A 21,109-nucleotide genomic window follows, 5' to 3' on the forward strand; every position below is an offset into this window, starting at 1 on the left:
TTTGACAGAGAGAGATCACAAGTAGGCAGAGAAGCAGGCAGAGAGAGAGCGGGAAGCAGGCTCCCTGCTGAGCAGAGAGCCCGATGCGGAGCTCGATCCCAGGACCCTGGGATCGGGACCTGAGCCGAAGGCAGAGGCTTTAACCCACTGAGCCACCCAGGCGCCCCCCCCCCTTTTTTTTAAAGTAGGCTAGAGCTCGAACTCATGACCCCAAGATCAAGACCTGAGCTGAGCTCAAAAGTCTGATGCTTGACCGACTGTGCCACCCAGGGGCCCCACAATGTCATCTTAAAAATCATTGAGCTGTGCCTTGTGCCTTTAAGATTTTGCACTTAAAGTTTATCTCAAAAAAAAAAAAAAAAAAAAGAGTGACAGAAGAACACAGCACTTAAAGGTTGAACAACTCAGGGCACTCAGTGAAATCACCATCATCACCACTGTCATCTTTGTCACCAGCATTGTCACCCTCCCTTCCCCTTTGAGTTTGCCTCTCTTCCTTTGCCCTGATCCCATAATCCCACTGCCCAGTGATTTGAAGCTGCTCTCACTGTAACCTCGGTTGGGTCTAAAACCCGATGACTTGGTGACTCCATGATTCTGTGGCTCCTGGGGTTGTGTGGGTCACCGGCCATGGATGCCAGCACCGGGGAAGCCACCCGCTCCCCACCCTCAGGGTCAGAAACCAAGCACAACGCACACACGCTTCTCTCTCCCCACTGATATATTTGATAATTGTCCAGAACCAGAGATGGCGTCAGCTGGGGGTTAGGGGGAGTAAAAAAGAGCCCAGGGAGGGGGTGCAGAGGGGACGGGGAGGAAGAGGAGAGGGAGAGGAACAGTGACACAGAAAAGAGAGGGGGGAGAAGGGGGCCGGGAGGGGTTGGAGAGAGAAGCCAGCCAGAGGGGGGTCGGTGGGGAGGCAGGAGATAAATTGAGGGGGTAGGGGCCAAGGTGGGGCCATGGGGAGAGAGGGCCCCTCCCCCAGAATACAAAATGGGGGGACTGGTGGGGGCTGTCCTGGGCTTGGGGGGCAGGGAAGAGATGGGCGATGTGGGGGGGCGGTGAGGTCAGTAGTAGGTTTCCTTCTCCACCCAACCTGGAGACAAAGAGAGAGAAAGAGAAAGAGACATGGAGAAGGGTGCAGGACAGAGACCGAGAAGAGGGGGACCGTAGAGCCAGGAAGAGAGGAGGAGGGACATGGGGGAGACAGAGAGGTTGGCACAGCGCCCTGCCCCCCGCCCCCCAACTGCACCCCTGCCCCCCCAGCCTTGCCCCACACCCGGGGAGCCCCCTCACCCCCGGGGTTCCTGCGCAGGATAAGTTTGCGGATCTCGTCATAGACGAAGATGAGGAAACTGTAGGGGAAGGCACAGAACCACCAGCTGGGCCTGCAGAGACAGGAGAGCAGCGGGTTGTGGGTGAGCGGCCATCCTGGGGGCACAGAGGCCAAGTCTGGAGAACAGGAAGGCTGCCCTGGGGGGTGGGAATTCTCCCTTGCCCTCTGGTTGAGGCTGCTGACTGGGGCCTGGAGGGGCCCCCCTGCGAGAATGTCCATAGGGGAGGGCTCCGGGGCATCAGAACAAAGACTCGGAGGCACCAGGCCAGCTCAATCGGTGGGGCGGGCAGCTCTCCAACTCGGGGTTGTGAGTTTGAGCCCCACGTTGGGTGCAGAGATGACTTAAAGATAATAAAATCTTAGAGAAAAAAGAACAGGGACTGTGATGGTGGATGGTTCAAGGAGACAGTAGGAGAGGTGAGGCTTGAGATCCGCGTGGGGCCAAGGAGGATGTCCCATGGGGAAGGCTCCTTGGACGCTCCCGGAGTGGGAGGCAGGAAGCAGGAGGCAGGAGGGTGAGGGGCACTTACTTGAGCGGGTACATGCGGAGGGCCACGTCCATGCCAGGGCAGTAGGACAAGAAGGCAGCAAGTGCCGTTTCCTCGAACAGCCCAAAGATCAAGATCTTGTTCCTGGAGGCACAGGCGGGGCTGGTTCAGAGGACCTGAGCCAGCCCCCAGTCCCCCAGAGCCAGGCACAGCCTGAGGTGGACAGAGACAGACAGCCCCGGAGTCGCACAGGAGTTGCACAGAGGGACGAACAGGAGACAGAGAGTTGGCAACAGAAGGAGAAAGGCAGACAGACAGAGACAGCAACACACAGACAGGCGTGGGAAGGGGACCCCAGCAGTGACACCCCTGCCCCCCAACACACACACACACATACACACGGAAAGACACACAGAAGGAATCCACGATAGATGGGACCACTCAGAGGAAATCACTCAGGGGCAAAGACGGACGTGTGGCACACGTGGGGAGGGACAGACAGATGCATGGATGGGACAGAACAGAGCCTCGTGCCGCCGGCCCTCACTTCATGCCCTGCTGGAAGACAGAGTTTCTTCGGGTCTTGCAGATGATCAAGTCAGCCCACTGGACGACCACGATGCTCACGAAGAAGGCAGTGTGGCATGTGAACTCCACCACCTTCCTCTGCTCGTACGTCTGCAGCAGCGATGACAAGCAGGCAGGGTGGCCGTCAGCACCGCCACAGCCAGGTCCCAACCAGGGATCCACGTGCCCCGTGTCTGCACCCCCTGTACCAGCCCTGGGGTGGGGGGCAGGGGCTCTGTCCCGATGGGGCCTCCCCTCTGTGGCAGGTGGGGGAGAGCGAGACCAGAGGTGGCGGGCACCTTGGTAGGCTGGGCTGAGAGTGCCAGGAGGCCTGAGCCCCGGGCAGAAGGACCATCCTAGGAGGCAGTCCCATCCCGTGGCTGGGACAGCGGATAGGGGCTCCTGCCTGCTGCAGGCAGGGGCGCTGACGGGAGCCCCCTCACCAGTGCCGTAGGGCCGCTCGCTCACCCACTGCTGTCCGTAACTGTCCTCCAGGTCGTTGACGGTGCGGTCGTCCCAGTTCAGCCGAATGCCCACCAGGTTGCTGGGCAAGAAGCCATTTTCTGCCAGGATCACAAAGTAGGAAAAGAAGCCACCAAGAGCCTGAATCATTCCTGGAGGTGGGGAGGAGATGAGGAGAGGTTCGGGTCGGGGCCAGCCCAGGGAACCTCCGAAGGAGACTCCACAGTGGGGAGGGGGGGCAGCTACCCCAGAACGCATGCCCAGCTCCCAGCGGGCACCCCGGCAGCGCCACCTGGTGGCGGGACTCACCGGGAGGCTCTCTCCCACCAGAGCCAGGCCCCCTAATAAGCATCAGGGAGTCCCTGAGAACCCCCGGGGATTTCAGTCTGACAGGCTCCCCAATGCCGGAATGATCTCCCCGGGCCTCTGACCACCACTATGAAGCCTCTGCCTTCTGGCATACTCCCAGCAACGGGGAGCTCAGCATCTCCAAGGCTCTACACATGTACCTCCAGCAGCAGTGAGGAGGGAAGGGATGGGGCTCACTCCTGCCCTCAGACCACTCATGGTCAGATCTTGTCTTCCCCACCACGGAGGAGGGTGGAGCAGTGGGTTCTGAGGTGGCCAACCTGGGGCCAATCCTTGGTGTCCCATTTGCCCCCCGGATGCACCCCCCAGGCCTGTCCTCTGCCTGCATCTGCCAGTCATTCCCAAACCTCCAACAGCAAATCCTGCTTTCACCCCACTCATCCAACAGAAGATTCCAGAGTGCCCACTGTGGGCCAGGCACTGGGCATCCAGCCATGAACCAGGTGGGGTCGCCAAGTCCTCACCAATCTGCCCATAGGCCATACTGATGAGCCTTTCATTGACCAGTTTGTCCGTGCGAGGGTTCCTGGGCTGTCTCTTCATGATGTCACTCTCTGCAGCTTCATATGCCAATGAGATGGCAGGGACCTGGGCAGGAGAGGCTGCGTAAGTTGGGAGTGGGGGACCCTCCCCTCATGGGGCCCAGAGGGTGGCTGGGACTCACCATGTCAGTGCCCAGGTCGATGCAGAGGATGGTGATGGTGCCCAGAGGCAGGGGGATGTTGGCCATGATGAACAGCAAGAAGGGCGTGATCTCAGGGATGTTGCTGGTCAGCGTGTAGGCGATGGACTTCTTCAGGTTGTCAAAGATCAGGCGGCCTGTGGCAGGGGCAGGCTCAGATCCCGGGCACCCTGGACCCCCTTCCTTCCAATCCACCCTCCCACCTGCCCACCTTCCTGCACAAACACCCACTGCGATGCCTTGAGAAATAGCCACTTGGGAAGGCTGTTGGGCGGCTTGTATTAAAATTAACACCCCCTCCCCCACTCTACTGACCTGGAAATCCTACTCCCAGGTTTATTTTTTTTTTTATTTTTTATTTTTTTAAAGATTTTATTTATTTATTTGACAGAGAGAAATCACAAGTAGATGGAGAGGCAGGCTGAGAGAGAGAGAGGGAAGCAGGCTCTCCGCTGAGCAGAGAGCCCGATGCGGGACTCGATCCCAGGACTCTGAGATCATGACCCGAGCCGAAGGCAGTGGCTTAACCCACTGAGCCACCCAGGCGCCCCCTACTCCCAGGTTTAAAGGAGTGTTTATGCCCACCAAAAAACAAGTATGAGAAGGTTCACCATAGCGTTAGTCCCCATCACCAAAACCCAGAACCGACCCCAATGGCCACCAGCATGGGAGTGGATGAATGAACGGCCTACTGTCCCTCCCTACAACAGAATACTGCCCAGCAAGGAAAAGGAACAAGTTACTGACACACGAGGTTCAAGACTATTGCATGGGGCTCAAAGTCAAGGTACAGCCTATTTCTGGGCAGGGAGCTATGGGCCGGAGGGAACCTGATGGAGCTGGAAATGTTCCTTATCTTGGTCGGGGTCTGGTGGTTGCCTGGGTGTGTACATGTGTAAAAATTCAGCAAACTGCCCAGCTTACTGGACGTATGTCCTCTCTCGATACAAACACAATCAGTCCAGTGTGTATAAAGTAAAAAGAAGCTGGGGCGGCTGGGTGGCTCAGCAGGTTAAGCATCTGCCTTCAGCTCAGGTCACGATCCCGAAGTCAAGGGATCGAGTCCCGTCTTGGGAATCCCTGCTCAGTGGGGAGCCTGCTTCTCCCTCTGCCCCTCCCCCCCAATAAATAAAAAAATATTTAAAATTTAAAAAGTAAATAAAAGGTAAAGACTAACGCAGCCAGCACCTCCTCGTATCCTCCAGGGTGCCCTGAGAGGCATGAGTAACAAGGTATGTCATTCACATGGAAAAAGAAAGGCAGGCTGCCTAGTGGTACGAATGGTCGGATCACCTTTGTGTAAAAGTAAGACCCGCTCTTTCCTGTTCCTGCTGTGCTCGGCCTTCCACAAACGGCTGGTATTGATGGAGGCAATGAGGACTGAAGTGTGCTTCAACGTAATCCAGTGTGTGTGTTGAGACAAGAGGGGTCGTGAGTGGTGAGGGAGCTGGGGGATGGGAACATGGGGGTTCCCTATGCTCTTTGCTCTGCGGTATACCTGAATTTCCCCTACTGGAATTTAAACTTTGTGGGTTTCTTTGTGTTTCCCACCTCTGAGAGGCCTGCCTTGCCTGCCCGATGTGGATAGGGCCACGGCTGTTACCTGCCATGGCGTCCCACTTGTGAGTTTCTCGGCACTTGCTGCAATTTACATCTATGTGTGTTATGTCACGATCCGTGTGTTAATTTGTCTAAAGCTGCCCCTCCTGGCTCCTGCAGGGGAGGGACTGTGTCTGCTCTGCTCACAGCTGTCTGTCCCACACCAGGCAGGAGGCACAAGGTGGGAGCCCAGTATAAGTGTGGAAGGTGTGACCGGTGATCCCACAAGGTCATGCCTTTCATACACACAGACATCTTGGGGAGGAAGAAAGGTTTACCCACGGTGTCTTCCAGGACCAGGAGGCAAGGGATAAGGTCATCTCATTTGTCACTTTAGGCTCAGCTTTACTGCTGGCATTCTCTTTTATCATGCATTCTTTTTTTACCCTGGGGACACTGCCAAAGGGAGAGAGGAGCGGGAGGAGAATGTACAGAGCAGGAGTAGTGATTATTTCTGGATGGTGAGGTTAGGGGTAATTCCAATTTTCTTCCTAATGCTTGTCTACATTTCCTATAATTATCAGGAATTGCTTTGATGATCAGAATAAAATTAAATGTGAACCAGCTCCATCTGGGGCCTCATTAAAGCCTGTCAGGAGGCGGTGGTGGCCATGGGCTCTGCAGCGTGGGCTCGGTGTCCCAAGCCCCAGACGCCAGGTCCCGCCCAGCACACGGGCAACCTCCCAGCGCCTCGCCTGTGTGCGCTCTGTCCCTCAGCCAACAGCTCCCTCCCCCTGCACTACTCTTCTTGAATGTTCCAGCTTGGCTCCTGGGACTCCGTATGCTGATTCCTGTCTACTCTAGAAGCTTCCTCACCCCGACCCCAGGCTTGGCGAGGGACCTCCATGAGGCTCCCAAAGGACCCTGGTCTTCCCCATGGTTGCACTTACAGGTTTTAAAAATGCTTCTGTGTCTGCCTTGCTCACCAGACTGGGCCCCAGAAATGCGTCAGCTCAGCCCTGTCCCCAGGGAGCCCCCAGCCCCACTTCGGGGATGAAGGACGGAAAGGACTAGTTTCAGGCTCCATAGGCGGCTCGGAAGGGTTCTGGTGTCCCCCTACTACGCATTCCGCCACAGCCCTGGCCGGTTCCTCTTGCCCCTCTAGGGGCCTCCTGCAGGAACCCCAGTCTCCAGGACCTCCCCGGCCAACTCACCCTCTTCCACGCCCGTGACGATGGAGGCAAAATTGTCATCCAGCAGAATCATGTCCGCTGCCTGCTTAGACACATCCGAGCCGGCGATACCCATGGCCACGCCAATGTCGGCCTTCTTCAGGGCGGGGGAGTCATTCACACCATCCCCAGTCACAGCCACGATGGCTCCCTGGAGGGAGAGTGGGTGAGGGTGACACCCAGAGGCCTGGCTCCAGCCCCTCATCCGGGTCACAGCCCCCTCCTCCGAGGAGGCCTCAGGCCAAGCCCACCTGTCTCTGACAGCCTTCCACGATGATGAGCTTCTGCTGGGGGGACGTGCGGGCGAAGACGATCTCGGTGTGGTTCTGCAGGATCTCATCGATCTGCTCTGAGGTAAAGTCCTTGAGGTCGGTGCCATGGATCACACAGGCCTTGGCATCCCTGGGAAGAGCAGAGGGCCGGTCAGGACACGTGGGGAAGCATGGACAGACAGCCAGGCTGGCTGAGCCCACAGACAGGAGAGGTGGGAGGACTGGGCTCTGAAACCAAGGCTCGGGAAGTGTAAGTGACTTGCTCAGGGTCACAGGGCTGTGAACAGCCAAGCTCAGAGGCAGCCCTGCCCCACCCGGCCCATCCTCGAATGTGGAGGGGGCGTGGGACCAAATGCTAAGAGCCAGAAGCGGGGGGGTGGGCCTCACCGGGGGTTGACCTGGCTGACTGGAATGTTGAGCCGGGCAGCGATGTCCTCCACTGTCTCATTGCCCTCGGAGATGATGCCCACGCCCTTGGCGATGGCCTTGGCCGTGATGGGGTGATCACCCGTAACCATGATGACCTGTGGGCATTGGGCAGGGATGGTCCAGTCTTACTGCTGGCGACCCCTGGAGTGGCCCGCCCCCACCCCCCCCGACCCCCTGCTGCCCCAGGCCACACCTTGATGCCAGCGCTTCGACACTTGCCCACCGCGTCGGGGACGGCTGCTCGGGGTGGGTCGATCATGGACATGAGGCCGACAAAGCAGAGGTTGTCGGTGGTAAAGTTCACGTCGTCGCAGTCAAAGGCGAAGCCCTTGGGGAACTGCTCCTCAGGCAAGTAGTAATGGCAGAAACCTGACGGCAGGATGGGGTGAGGGCATGAGGGCTCCCGCCCCAGACAGCTGCCCTCCCGGTCCATGGCTCTGCACTGCTAGGATCCCTGCAGTCAGGAGAGCCCCGGCCGGTGGGGCTGTCAACATTCACCCTCTAAAGAAGCCTTGTCTCATTCATACACTCACTCCCTCTTCATCCATTCATTCATTCACAGCGCATTCTGGGAGGCCCTATTCTGAGCCAGATTCTGGGCAGCCTCACACCCCTCCCCATGCCCTCAAGGACCGCACCCCCGACTCTGCAAGCTGGCTGAGCCTATGCCCCAGGTCAGCGCCTCCCGAGGTGCGTACCCAGCACACGCTCGCCCAGGCCGCCGAGCTCGAGGTAGGCGTTCTGGAAGGCCTCCTTCATCTCCTCATCCAGTGGCTGCTCCTTGCCCTGCAGCAGGATGGTGGAACACCGGTCCAGGATCCGCTCGGGAGCTCCCTTCATCACCAGCAGGTAGCGGTTGTCGTTGGGGTCCTCAGTCTCATGGATGGAGAGCTGTGGAGAGGCCGAGGGCCGGCTTGCCTGAGCCTTGGCGGGACCCAGCACGGGGAGAGGACGGTCCCCACCCTCCCAGAGCATGGGGGCCGGGACAGACCACAGCGGGGGCTCCCCCAGAATGCAAAACTCTCTGCCCCAAACTCTCTACCCAAGAGATCTCCATCTGGTTCTTGGAGTTTCTCCCAGAGATCGCAGCTCCCCGCTGCCCATTTCTGTCTGTCTCACAGATGTTTCAGCCCGTGGGGCTCGCTCGCAGAAATCTCGGCCATCCTTAGGATACATCTCTCTCTCCCTGTCTTGCCCAGTGTCCTCTTGTCCCACATCTGACCCACCACCAAATCTGCCCAGCTCCCCTCTCCAATACACTCAGCTTCTGACCTCCCCTCACCTCCCCCCCACCTCCCTGGCCAGCCACCCGCTACCATGCCGAGGCTCCCTGTTGCCCTCCGCAGCCCATAGTACTTCCTCCCCACAGCAGCCAAGAGGAGCCTTTAAAAAGGTGAGTCAGTGGGACACGGGGCAGCCACTTTGACAAACAGTGTGGCAGCCCCCAAAAGGTAGAGTTACTCTGTGAGCCAAGCACACACCCGTTCCCAAGCACACACCCGAGAGACAGCCAAAGTTTGGCCACAAGGAAACGTGTGTGGGAAGTTTCCAGTGGCATCACACATGGTAGTGCATAGGGGCGAAGGACTCAAGCATCCATCGGCAGATAAAGGGACCAACGAATGGGCCTGTGTGGGCTACGCCACACTGCCCAGCCACGGAGAGGTCTGGGGGACCGACACACACCATAGCGGAAGTGACCCTTGAGAACATCACACGAAATGGAAGACGCCAGCTACAAAACCCCACGTGTCTCAGGGTTCCATTTATACAAAATGTCCAGAATAGATCAATGCAGAGAGACAGAAAGTAGACGAGTGGTTGCTGGGGGATCAGAGAGATGGAGAAGGAGGGGAACAAGCGCTAAGGAGCGCGAGGCTTCTTTTTGATGTGATGGAAAGTTCCATAATTGTGGAGCTGACTGCACGTATCTGTGAACAACCCAAAACGCTGAGTTATGTACTTCATGTGGGCGATCTAGGATAGATGAATGATATCTCAGTGAAACTCTTTTTAAAAACATGAGTCAAGGGGTGCCTAGGTGGTTCAGTAGGTTAAGCCTCTGCCTTTGACTCAGGTTATGGTCTCAGGGTCCTGGGATGGAACCCCGCATTGGGCTCTCTGCTCAGTGGGGAGCCTGCTCCCCCCCCCCACCTCTGCCTGCCTCTTGCCCTACTTGTTATCTCTGTCAAATAAATAAACAAAATCTTAAAAAATAATAAAAAATAAAAATGTGAGTCAGGCCCCACTGTTCCTCTGCACAGAGCCCTCCCGTGGCTTACGTCCTTCTTAAGAGTCACACCTGAGGGGCACCTGGGTGGCTCAGTGGGTTAAAGCCTCTGCCTTCGGCTCAGGTCATGATCCCAGGGTCCTGGGATCGAGCCCCACATCAGGGCCTCTGCTCACCAGGGAGCCTGCTTCCCCCTCTCTCTCTGTCTGCCTCTCTGCCTGCTTGTGATCTCTGTCAAATAAATTAATAAAAATATTTTTTAAAACAAAATAAAATCATAAAAAAGAAAAGTCATACCTGAGTCCTCTCCCTGGCCCACAAACCCGATGGGTCCTGCCCAGGTACCTAGTGCCCTTGCCTCTAGCACATTCCCTGGCTTCCTGCTCCACCATCCTAGCTGTCTGGCTAGCGTTCAGACATCAGAATACTCCTGTCTCAGGACCTTTGCACAGGCTGTGCCCCCTGTCTAGAACACTCTTGCCCCAGACACCCACAGCCAGCATATTCTGATATTCTATATTTCCTCATGCTTTCATCATTGTCTGTCTTCTAGCACTAGAGGGATGGACTCCACTGTATCACTCACTGCCACAGGTGTCACAGGTGTCCCAGCACGTGTTCCTGACATGAGCTGATGGCTCAACCAAAGATTGCAGAATGAATGAGAGCTCTCTGGTGGGCCCCTCTTCACTATAGAAAGATCTCCATTCCTCAGCTTCCCACTCTGACAGAGACCTTGCTCTCACTCCTGGGTCACCCTGTTCCTCACCTAACCAGGTGGATGCTGCCATTCCCATTTCACAGATGGTAAAACCAAGGCTCTGGAAGGTTAGTAACTTGTCCAAAGCAAGGGGGCAGTGGGGCAGAGGTGACCGCGTACAGGCACGATCGAGACCTGGAAGTCCAGGCTGGCTCTCAGGCCAGACAGCCCAGAGTACCTGGTATTTGTTGGTGGAATTGAAGGGAATCTCTGCCACTTTCTTGTTACGTTCACGCATCAGCTTCACAGAGCCAGAGGACAGCTCGATGCACTTGAGCAGGGCAGACTCAGAAGCATCGCCAGCCACATCCCTCTGTGGGGACAGAGGGCCATCAGAGCAGAGCAGCGGCAGCGGCCACGGCCACAGGCAGGACCGAGTCAAGGGGGCAGCTGGACCCACCTTGAGCACAGGGATGTTGTCCTGACCTCCCTTGAAGACGGCTCGATTGCAGAGTCCAGCAATGTGGGACAGGGCCACCCAGGTGTGCGAGCTCTTGTCGAACGAGGTGCCTGAAGGAGGCATGTGTCCCCTGTCACAGGGCCTTGGGGCCAGACCCCCGTGGTCCCTGCCATGGCCCTAGCCTCACCTGACTGGTCCTCTGTGGTGTCAGCCTCATGGATCTGGTTGTCAAACCACATGTGGGCGACCGTCATGCGGTTCTGGGTGAGGGTCCCTGTCTTGTCCGAGCAGATGGTGGAGGTGGAGCCCAGGGTCTCCACAGCCTCCAGGTTTTTCACCAGGCAGTTCTTCCGGGCCATGCGTTTGGCTGTCAGCGTCAGACACACCTAGAGGGCGGGAGGTCACAATCACAGTCATGGGGGAAGCCAGGCAGCAGGCTCGCGCCAGCACCGCAAGCACCCACAACATGCCCTAACATCAAACAGCAACAGGACAGACAGACGTTCGGAAGCCTGGTGCTGTCCGGCAGTTCCACCCTGAGGCAGAGACCAACACTCATAGGCTTGGACATGCACCCCCAAAGCCAGCCACTGCTCTGTGCACAGCGGCAGCCTTGAGAACCATCCCGAACGAGAGAAAACCCAAACATCTGGGAATGACAGCAAGGGTGAATAAGCCACGGGACAAAAAGTACAGAATAATACAGAGAAAGAAAGAAATAATACACGAGAAAGCAAGTCCCCACCGCCTGTAGCTGTGAGGATGAGGTTCAATACCATCGCGCCTGGCACAAAACTGAGCCCAAAACGGGGGTCTGGATTCAATTATTCTATTGCCGTCAGTACAGTGATGCTGCTGGAAGCCTGGGTAGGGGGGCTACCTGTGGGGTGGGGGGAAGAAGCTGGACAAGGCCTCAAGGGGGCTCTTGGGGAGCTCAGTCTGCGTGCCGCCCACCTGCCTGTGCCCAGAATCACAGCGGGGCGTCTGTATGTGTGACCCCACGTTGGTAAAGAGCCCCTGACCTACCCTGGCTTTGAACATGCTAATGGGGAAAATGCTGCAGGATATATTCAGTGAAAAAAAATCAAGCAGGTGGGACGCCTACGTGGCTCGGTCATTAAGCGTCGGCCTTCAGCTCAAGTCATGATCTCAGGGTCCTGGGAGCAAGTCCCACATTGGGCTCCCTGCCCAGTAGGGAGCCTGCCTCTCCCTCTGTCCTCCCCCTGCTTGTGTGCATTCTCTCTCCTGTCTCTCTCAAATAAATAAAATCTTAAAAAAAAAAAAAAAAAAAAAAAGCACCAAGCAGACAAAGAGAATTCCTGGGATGGTCGGGTCTATGTGCCGTCAGCACTGCCCCACTGGCTAGAATACGCCTATACTGGCCAGGGAGCTGTGTAGACAATGCACTTCTATGGTGGGGCTGACCACTGGGGACAGGGCCGGTGGGGGCATTATTTTATTTTTTTTAAACTATTTTAATGTATTCTTTGGACCTTTTATCATGAGGGTGGACTTCCTTTTTTTTTTTTTAAGATTTTATTTTTAAGTAATCTCTGCACCCAACGTGGGGCTCGAACTCCCAAGCCCGAGACTGAGAGTCATATGTCTCCTAACTGAGATAGCAGAGAGCCCCACGGGGGTGGGCTTCTTAATCATGTAACTTAACTTAGAAAGTGATAGGACTGAGGGGGTGCCCGGGGTGCTCAGTCGGTTGAGCATCTGACTCTTGGTTTCGGCTCAGGTCACCATCTCAGGGTCATGGGATCAAGCCCCGTGTCGGGCTCTGCGCTGAGCCTGGAGTCTACTTGGGATCTCCCCCGTCCCCCTCTTGCTTCCTCCCTCCCTCTTTCTCAAAAAAAAAAAAAGAAAAAGAAAAAAGAATGTGGCAGGCTGTTGGCCCTTTGTGCCTTGCAGTGTGCCCCGAGATTTCCATCTGCTTCATTCAAGACCTCGGAGGCTCAGCCCTCGGGGCACAAGCCATCCTGCTCAGGAACGTGGCTTTCAGGCCCCCCTGCCCCCTCCTCCCTCAAACGTGGGGGTCCGAGCCTTACAGTGACGGTGGCCAGCAGGCCCTCGGGGACATTGGCCACGATGATGCCGATGAGGAAGATGACAGCCTCCAGCCAGGTGTACCCGAGAATGAGGGACAGGATGAAGAAGGACACGCCCAGGAAGACAGCCACACCGGTGATCAGCTGGATGAAATGCTCGATCTCAATGGCGATGGGCGTCTTGCCCACCTCCAGGCCTGAAGCCAGTGTAGCAATGCGGCCCATGACAGTGCGGTCTCCTGTGGCCACCACCACGCCACGAGCCGTGCCTGTGGGTCCAGAGGGGAGCAGGCTGAGCTGGGGGTGGGGTCAGGGCGAGGTTCAGAGGGACCCCGAGTCCCAGACACACAGCTCTCTGTCTGGATCAGCCCCGCCCCAACCTGGGGACCCCCTGCCGCACCTTCCACGCAGTTGGTAGAGAAGAAGGTAATGTTCCGGGTCTCCAAGGGGTTGTCGTGGGTGCAGTCAGGAGAGCGGGTCTGCGGTTCTGATTCGCCGGTCAGGGAGGAGTTGTCCACCTGAGGGTGGGTGAAAGGAGGAAGGGCTCAGCCCTGGGGCCAGGGGGCACTTGTCCAGAGGACACCGGGGCCAAGGCTGTACCTGTGGAGGTCGTAACTAGAAGCCTAGACGCCTGGGTGAGTGAGTGGTGTCTGGGGACTAGAGGCTCCTAAAGCTGGGAAGCAGAGACTGCTCGCCAAGCTCTAAGGTTTGATGGGTCCGGGCGTAGGGACAAGGGGCCTGGACTCCTGGGTCCTGGGGGAGGAAGGGTGGGGACCAGGCCCATGGGTTTAAGGAAGGAGGGGGTTGGGGGCCTGGACTCTCGGGTCTGAAGGAGGAGAAAGCTGAGGGCGGGACTCTTAGCTTTGAGGGTGGGAAGGCTAAGGGTCTAGACTCCTGAACCTGACAGAGGAGGGTCTGGGGGCCTGGACTCAGGTCTGAGGGAGGAGGGGCTGGGGGCTTGGACTCCTGGGTCTGAGGGAATATTGACTGGGGGCCTGGAACCCTGGGTTTGAGGGAGGAGGGCCTGGGGTCCTGGATGCCAGGGTCTGAGGTAGGAGGGGCTGGGGGCCTGGACTCCTGGGTCTGAAGGAGGAGGGGCTGGGGGCATGGACCCCTAGGTCTGAGGCAGGAGGGGCTGGGGGCCTGGAGCTCTGGGTCTGAGGGAGGAAGGGCTGGGGCCTAGAACCCTGGGTCTGAGGGAGGAGGAGCTGGGGGCCTGGACCCCAGAGCCACTTCAGGAAGGACAGAGTTGGGTCCCAGGTCCTGGTCCCACCTTGCAACCATGGGCTGAGATGATCCGTAGGTCGGCTGGGACTCGGTCTCCACCCTTGATCTCCACCAGGTCCCCCACCACCACCTCCTCAGCGTTCACCTGCATCTTCTCACCCTCACGGATCACCAGGGCTTGCTGGGGGCCCAACAGAGAAGAGTCAGTGCCCCGCTCTCCACCCGGGTTTGGATGGCACACCTCACCACCACCTTCCTACCTCTTGCTCCCACGCGCCCCCTTCCAAGCTCCCCTCACCTGGGGCACCATGTTCTTGAAGGACTCCATGATCTTAGAGCTCTTGGCCTCCTGGTAGTAGGAGAAGCAGCCTGTGATGATGACCACAGCAGCCAGCACAATACCCAGGTACAGCTGTGGGGCAAACAGGGCCATACCTCAGAGCTGCTCCCTCCCAGGCTCAGCCCGAGAGGTGTGGGATCCAGGAAGGGGGCCCCGAGTCAACAGGGGGCAGGGGGCTCCATATTTGTGTACCTGACCCCAGGTTGTGTCTACTCGAGGGTCCGTGTGTCCATCTGCCTGTTAGGGCCCCTCTTTCTGCACGTGGGTGCGTGTGTCTCTAGGTCAGTCAGTCTCTCGATTTTGTGTGTCGCTCCATCTTACTGCCTGTGTTTGAGAAGCTGAGCATACATTATCCATGTACATGTCTGTCCTGCGCTCAGGTCAATGTGTCTGTCTCTCTGCTGGGCTGCGTGCCTGGCTTTAAACTGATGGGACTGTTTGTGTGTAGGTCTCTGTGTGTGGATCTCTGTCTCTCTGTCTCTCTCTGCCTGGGTCTGAGACCCCGTGTCTGTCTTTCTGCCTGTGTGCATTTTAAATTTCCTTTTAAGTTTTGTTTATTTTCTTATTTATTTGGGGGGTAATCTCTACACCCAATGTGGGGCTCGAACTCAGGACTCCGAGGTCAAGTGTCGCACACACCTCCAAATGGGCCAGGCAGGCACCCTGGGTTCCAAAGTCTAGGAATACGATTGGTCTCTGCCTGAGTCACAGGTCAGTCTATCTGTCCCCAGGCTGGGCCTGCAGCTCTGTGTATGTCTGATTTCCTGTGTCTGTCCATCTGCGTCAGTGTCCCTGCCTGTGTGTCTGAACTAGGCAGCTGTGTCTGAGTCCGTGTCTAGGCATGACGGTGTTGACTCCGCACATTTGTGCATATGCGTGTACAAAGATCTCCACGGGGTCAGCATGCAGGTCTGTGTTCCCAGGCACGGGGTCTGCTGCAACAGCATCCCCTGTGCATCCCCTGCGTTGGAGGGTGTGCCTGGCTCTCTACACGAGGGCACTCAGTTTTTTGGCGGGGGGAGTCTTTCAGGCGACGACTGTCCCCAAGGCCACCCCTATATGGCAGAGAAGTTCCCTGGCTTTACTGAGCTTCAGTCTCCTAAGACCACTTCCGGCTCTCTCGCTGAGGGATCACCCAGGGATCACCACACAGCCATGAGTGGACTTTGAGAAGCCAGAAGGGGCCAGAAGCAGGGCAGGGTGGGCACCCCTAAATATCGAGGCCCTGGCACAAGGCAGGGTGGTGGGCACTCACGTTGTCGCCCGATGGGTCGTCCTCTGTGCCCGCCTGGATGCCGTAGGCCAGGAAGCAGAGGATGGCTCCAATCCACAGCAGGATTGAGAAACCCCCGAAGAGCTGGCGGCAGAACTTGACCCACTCGGGGGTGGTAGGCGGTGGTGTGAGTGCGTTGGGGCCATCCCGGGCCAGGATCTCCTGGGCTTTGCTGTGGGTCAGACCCTGGGGGACACAGGACTCACACAGGACCCTCCTTGAGCCACCCTGGCTCCCCAACACTTCACAAGCACTGCAGGCCCCCAGGACTCAGGCCCCCAGCCTCTCCTCCTTCAGACCAGAGGTCCAGACCCCCAGTTCCTCCTTCCTCAGACCCAGGGATCCAGACCCCCCAGTCCCTCATTCCTCAAACTCAGGGGTCCAGCCCCCAGCCCCTCCTCCCTTAGACCCAGACCCAGGCCCTCAGCCCCTTCCTCCCTCAGACCCAGTGGTCCAGTCCCCCAGCCCCTCCTCTCTCAGACCCAGGGGTCCAGGCTTCCAGCCCCTCCTCTCTCAGACCCAAGGGTCCAGACCCCCCAACCCCTCTTCTCTAGACCCAGGGGTCCAGACCCCCAGCCCCTCTTCTCTAGACCCAGGGGTCCAGGCTTCCAGCCCCTCCTCCCTCAGACCCAGGATTCCAGGCCCCCAGCACCCCCTCTCTCAGACTCAGGGGTCCAGCCCCCAGCCCCCCCTCCCTCAGACCCAGGATTCCAGGCCCCCAGCCCCCCCTCCCTCAGACCCAGGATTCCAGGCCCCCAGCCCCCCCTCCCTCAAACTCAGGGGTCCAGGCCCCCAGCCCCCCCTCCCTCAGACTCAGGGGTCCAGGCCCCCAGCCCCCCCTCTCTCAGACTCAGGGGTCCAGCCCCCAGCCCCCCTCCCAGATGTCCTCCTCCTTCAGGCCCAGCCGCACCTGCACACAGTCTGTGTTGTATTTCCGGCAGACCTCTTCCACTGACATCTTGTGCTCTGTCTGAGGAACAAGAGTTTGTGGGGAGGCAGTGAGAGCCAAGGCCTTTGGGGGCCTGGGGCAGGACCTGAGAGCATGAGGCCCATCCCCAGCCATATCTTGGCTCTGGGAGGCTATGCGGGTACAAAGCGTGGGGCTTACCATAGCCACCTCCTTCTTGAGGTCATCCAGGTCCCTGCGCTCTTTGGTGCCCTTGCTCTTCTTGGGCGAGACCTTGTCATCTTTCTTGTCCTGCGAGGTGGCGACACGATAGCTGTCAGAGCCACCAGACTGCGGGCGAGAAGGGGTTACAAGGGGGACACCTGCCCTCCCTGCGGGCCCACCTTCACCCTGGCCTGCTTCTGTGTGCCTTGGGCAGGGCTGGCTCTGGGGGTCACAGTCTGTCAGGCTCGTCTGCACCCCCCGTCTCTACCCCGTGTCTCTGGGTGGTTGTCTCTCAGAATGTGTGGGTCTCGCCTCTGGTGCCATGTTATCTCTGGGTCTCTGTTGGGTCTGTCTGTGCTTCTGTCTCTCTGTTTCTGTGCCGATCTCTGTGGCTCTCTCTCCTTCAGTCACTTGGTGTCTCTTTATCTCTGTGTCTCGTTCTTCCCCTCCCTGGGCCTGTCCCAGATCCTAGAGGGTCCTCCCCTTGCTATGTCTGTCTTTCTCTGTCTCTGGATCTGTCTCTCCAGGTCTCTGTTCCCTTCTCTTACTGTTCTATTTTGTCTCTCTGTCTCCTACCTTTGTATCTTTCCATCTCTGTCTCTCTGTGGCTATTTCTCTCCCTGCTCTGTCTCCATCTCTTTATGTCATCTGTCTGTCTATCTGAGCCTCTCAGCATGGGTCTCTGTATAATTCTGTCCGTCTGTCTGATCTCCAGCTGTGTATGTCTCTCTGTCTCATACAATGTCTGTCTGCATCTCCCAAACGATCTCTCCCCATGACTGGCTGAGTCTCTCTCTGGATTCTCTCTGGGTTCCTGTCTCTCTCCAAGTTGCCATGTTGTGGGATCTCAGATCCTGAGGATCCCCTCGGTGTCTTTCCCTGTCCTTCTCTCCGCCTCTCTCTGCCACGAGTCTCTGTCTTTAACTTTCGAGCTATGTCTTCCCTGGAATGCTTGGTGTGTCTGTCCCTCTCCACCTCTCTGTTTCAATCACCTTGTCTATCTCTGGCTGTCTCACTCTGCGACCTTCCTGTCCATCCGTCTGTCTGTCTCTCTCGGGTCTATCTCGGCATCTCTGTCCTTCTAGCTCCAGGTCTCCCTGCCTCTGTCACTCTCCCTGTCTTCCAGTCTTCTCTACCCAACACTTTTCCTGGGCCCCGTCCTCAACCCCATGGGTGTCTCAGTCTCTGTCTCTCGGAGGACCCAGCTAATCCTGGGAGGCCCCACAGGCCCGGTGGGGATGGAGGAGAGGGTACCGCAGCAGTTGGTCACAGCTGGGACAAGAGCCTGGGAGCCAGCCTCCTATGTGCATGGTGACACAGCCAGACCTGGGGGCCCTGACTGACGAGCTGTGGGCCCTGGCCTCTGTCTTGGGGGTTGGCGGCAGCCATGGACAGCTTTGAACAAGGGATGGGCAAGGTCAGGTCTCTGGAGGACAGACTAGGAGCTGGCTGGGATTTGGGGTACAGAAGCCCCAGGCCTGGCTTGCCCTGGATGCAGTATGAGGGGTGGGAGGGAGGTGCCAGTCTGGGGGGCTTGGGCAGCTGGGGAAGACAGTGTCCCTGGAGGCTGGCAGGAGGGGTGGGGTGAGGCCAGGTGCTGGGAGAGGGCTGCTGACAGATCCTGTGGGCCCAGAGCCAAGCTGGGATCCCGGGCTCAGGCAGCTCAGGGCTAATCCCCTCATGACCTTGTAGAGGCCTGAGCTGCCTGCGGTCTGCCCCCAGACCCCGAGGCTGAGCCTGGGGGTTACCACAGCCTGGAGGCCCAGCAGTCTCTATGAAGGTGTCAGAGGGTGGGGGGTTGGCTTGGCCCCGGACCAGCCCTGCGGCAGCACTGCGTCTGACTCCAAAGCACGGAGGCCTGGGGGACAGGCACGACACGTCTCCACTGCCTGGGCCAGGAGGGCCCTTACCTCCCCACAGGGGTGGCCCCCCGGATGGAGAGATGTGGAGATAGAAGGTCATGGGGTCAAGGTAGAGAAATGAGGGACAAAGCAGGAGAGGAGAGAGATGGGGGCCTGGCAGGAGTTGGGAAGGAAACCAGCAGCCCCCGCCCCCCAGGAACCTTAGGGAAGGTTGGGAGCTGATGCTTGGAGGGAGAAGGAGCTGGGATCCTTGGACTCCTGGTCTGAAAAAGGAGGGGGCTAGGGGCCTGGACTCGTGGGTCTGAGGGAGGAGGGACTGGGGGCCTGACTCTTGGGTATGAGGGAGGAGGGGGTTGGGGGTCTGGACTCCTAGGTCTGAGGGAGGAGGGGCTGGTGGCCTGGATTTCTGAGTCTGAGGGAGGAGGGGCTGGGGGCCTGGACCCCTGGGTCTGAGGGAGGAGGGGACCGGGACACCCCAGTCCCTGGCAGGCAAGCCTTGGCTCCTGCTTGCCCTTGCTATGACCAGACTCCCTTGGGGGCGGGCTTCCATCTGTTGGAGGGGGAGCCGAGGCTTTCCCAGTCAAGGCGGGAGGCCCAGATGGACGCACTGTGGGGCGGGAGCACCTCTGAGGGTGGGGGACACGCCTGTCTCGCTGCAGCCAGTCTCTGCGTCTCCTCACCATTTTCGACTATCCGCCTCCCCCTGACATCCGCCAGCTCGCGCAGCTTCTGCACCTTGGCCAGCCTCTCCCTCCCCCTCTGAGAGTGTCTGGGGCCTTCTCTGAGCATCTCTCTCTCTCCACCTCCCCTTTTGCTCTCTGCCTCCTCCTCCCACCCTTCAGGCTGACTTTGGTGGTTTCTGGATAGGAAATGTCTGTCCTTGGGTCTCCTAATCTCAGACTCCGCTTCTCTCTTTGTTTCTGTATGTCTCTCCATGTCTTTGTCTCACCCACGTCTCTGCATATCTCTCTGACCGTGTGTCTTTGTCTCTGCATCAATGTCCCTTTCTCTCTTTCTCTTTCAGAACATCTCTGTCTGGCCCTGCCGATTTCCTTCGCTCTTTCCATAGGGTTCTGTCTCTCTGTCTGCCACCCATGTCTAAAAGGCCTCTCTTCTCCTGTCCCCTCTTCTTTTCCTTATGCTCCCCTTCCTTTCCTGCAGGGTACGGTCTCAGTCTCCTCCAATGTGCCCACACCTCCCTCCATTCCACTTACCTGGAAGCCATCACTAACTTTCATCTCCCCCCACTTCTCTCTCCGGGTCCTCTCCCACCCATTTCTTCTCCCCATCCCCCCTCACCCACCCCAAGCCAAAGATCTGCAGCCCCACCCCCCATCTCCATCCCTGGGCCTATCAGTGTTCATCCGCCATCTTTCTCCCCATCCCTCATATTCCCTCTCCATTAGCCTTTCCCATCCGGACTCTGTCTTCCTCCTGCCCAGCCCCCCACCTCCTTCTCCCACTCTCCCCCTATGGCCCCGCCCCAGACACGCAGGGAGGAATCCAGAGCTGCAGAGGGGATCAGGTGGTCAGCCAGGGAAGGAGGCGGCATCTGCTGGAGAGACTCACAGACAGACAAGGACACACGGACACAGAGGCAAGGGCATAGCCAGACATGCATGATACACTCCCTCCACCCCCTACCCCCCACATGTGCACACATGCGCCCTCAGCCAGGCACGAAATCTCCCTGCCACTGCTCTCCTACTTCTCCCAGCGCCCCCCCCCCCCATCAGCTTCCTCAGATTAGGGGCTGGACACACACACATCCCCAGGCCACCTGCCGCACTGCGGAGCCCCCCCCCCCCCCATCCAGGCCTGGAAGGAGAAAGAGAGGTCATTTGGTGTTCACTCCATAGCCCAGACCTGTCCCCACCCGGCCGGGGAAGCAGAGGGGTTTCAACACCCCCAGACACAAACACCAGCTCTCAGACACACCCAGACACAACCTGGGCCACACGATCGCTGGCAGACGGTGCTGGCAGGACCAGAGCCAGGAGCTCACGCGCGCACACATGCACACGCACACATACGGTGGAGCGTGCAACCGCACCAGGTCAGGCAGGGCTGGTCGGTGCCCCACGAACCCCGCACACAAAGACACGCCAACATACGCCACAGACCCCGCGGCCCCAGGCGGCCCCGCGCACACGCTCAACCAGCGGCACAACCAAACCGACCGGCCGGGACCCGCGGACCTGTCCCCGGAGCGCAGGGGTTCCGGAGCCCCCGCCCCCCGCAGATACCCAATGTCACTGGACCCACATGTCGCACACACGCACGGCCCGGCCGGCCCCAGCACCTACCCCCATCTTGGCGGCTCCGGGGGAGAGGGGTGGGCGGGCGGGACGGGAGCCGGGGCAGAGGCCTCAGGGCGGACTCAGGCGCGGGCTCGGGCTGGGGGGGGGGGGGCTCTGCAGCGCCCGCGCCTCGGTCGGCGGGTCCGTCCAGCCGGCAGCCCTCCCGCACAGAGTCTGCG

The 21,109-nt window shown here is 58.5% G+C and overlaps 1 protein-coding gene across 1 annotated transcript; it reads right to left on the minus strand.

Annotated features, from left to right (window-relative positions):
* Nucleotides 1-703: 703 nt before the first annotated feature.
* ATP1A3 (ATPase Na+/K+ transporting subunit alpha 3) lies at nt 704-21,109 on the minus strand. The gene is made up of 23 exons (XM_059150592.1): nt 20,937-21,109; nt 16,766-16,855; nt 16,568-16,627; nt 15,640-15,843; nt 14,343-14,456; nt 14,091-14,225; nt 13,218-13,335; nt 12,818-13,086; nt 10,954-11,152; nt 10,767-10,876; nt 10,545-10,679; nt 8,075-8,267; nt 7,570-7,745; nt 7,335-7,471; nt 6,927-7,077; nt 6,658-6,826; nt 3,887-4,041; nt 3,687-3,810; nt 2,860-3,005; nt 2,372-2,502; nt 1,867-1,968; nt 1,297-1,388; nt 704-1,096 (listed from the first exon to the last, which is right to left on the minus strand). Exons 1-23 carry the CDS (start codon nt 20,940-20,942, stop codon nt 1,068-1,070), a joined length of 3,045 nt encoding a protein of 1,014 aa, XP_059006575.1. The 5' UTR covers nt 20,943-21,109; the 3' UTR covers nt 704-1,067.

This window comes from Mustela lutreola, chromosome 16 (genome assembly GCF_030435805.1).
Source record: "Mustela lutreola isolate mMusLut2 chromosome 16, mMusLut2.pri, whole genome shotgun sequence".
Lineage (NCBI taxonomy): Eukaryota > Metazoa > Chordata > Mammalia > Carnivora > Mustelidae > Mustela > Mustela lutreola.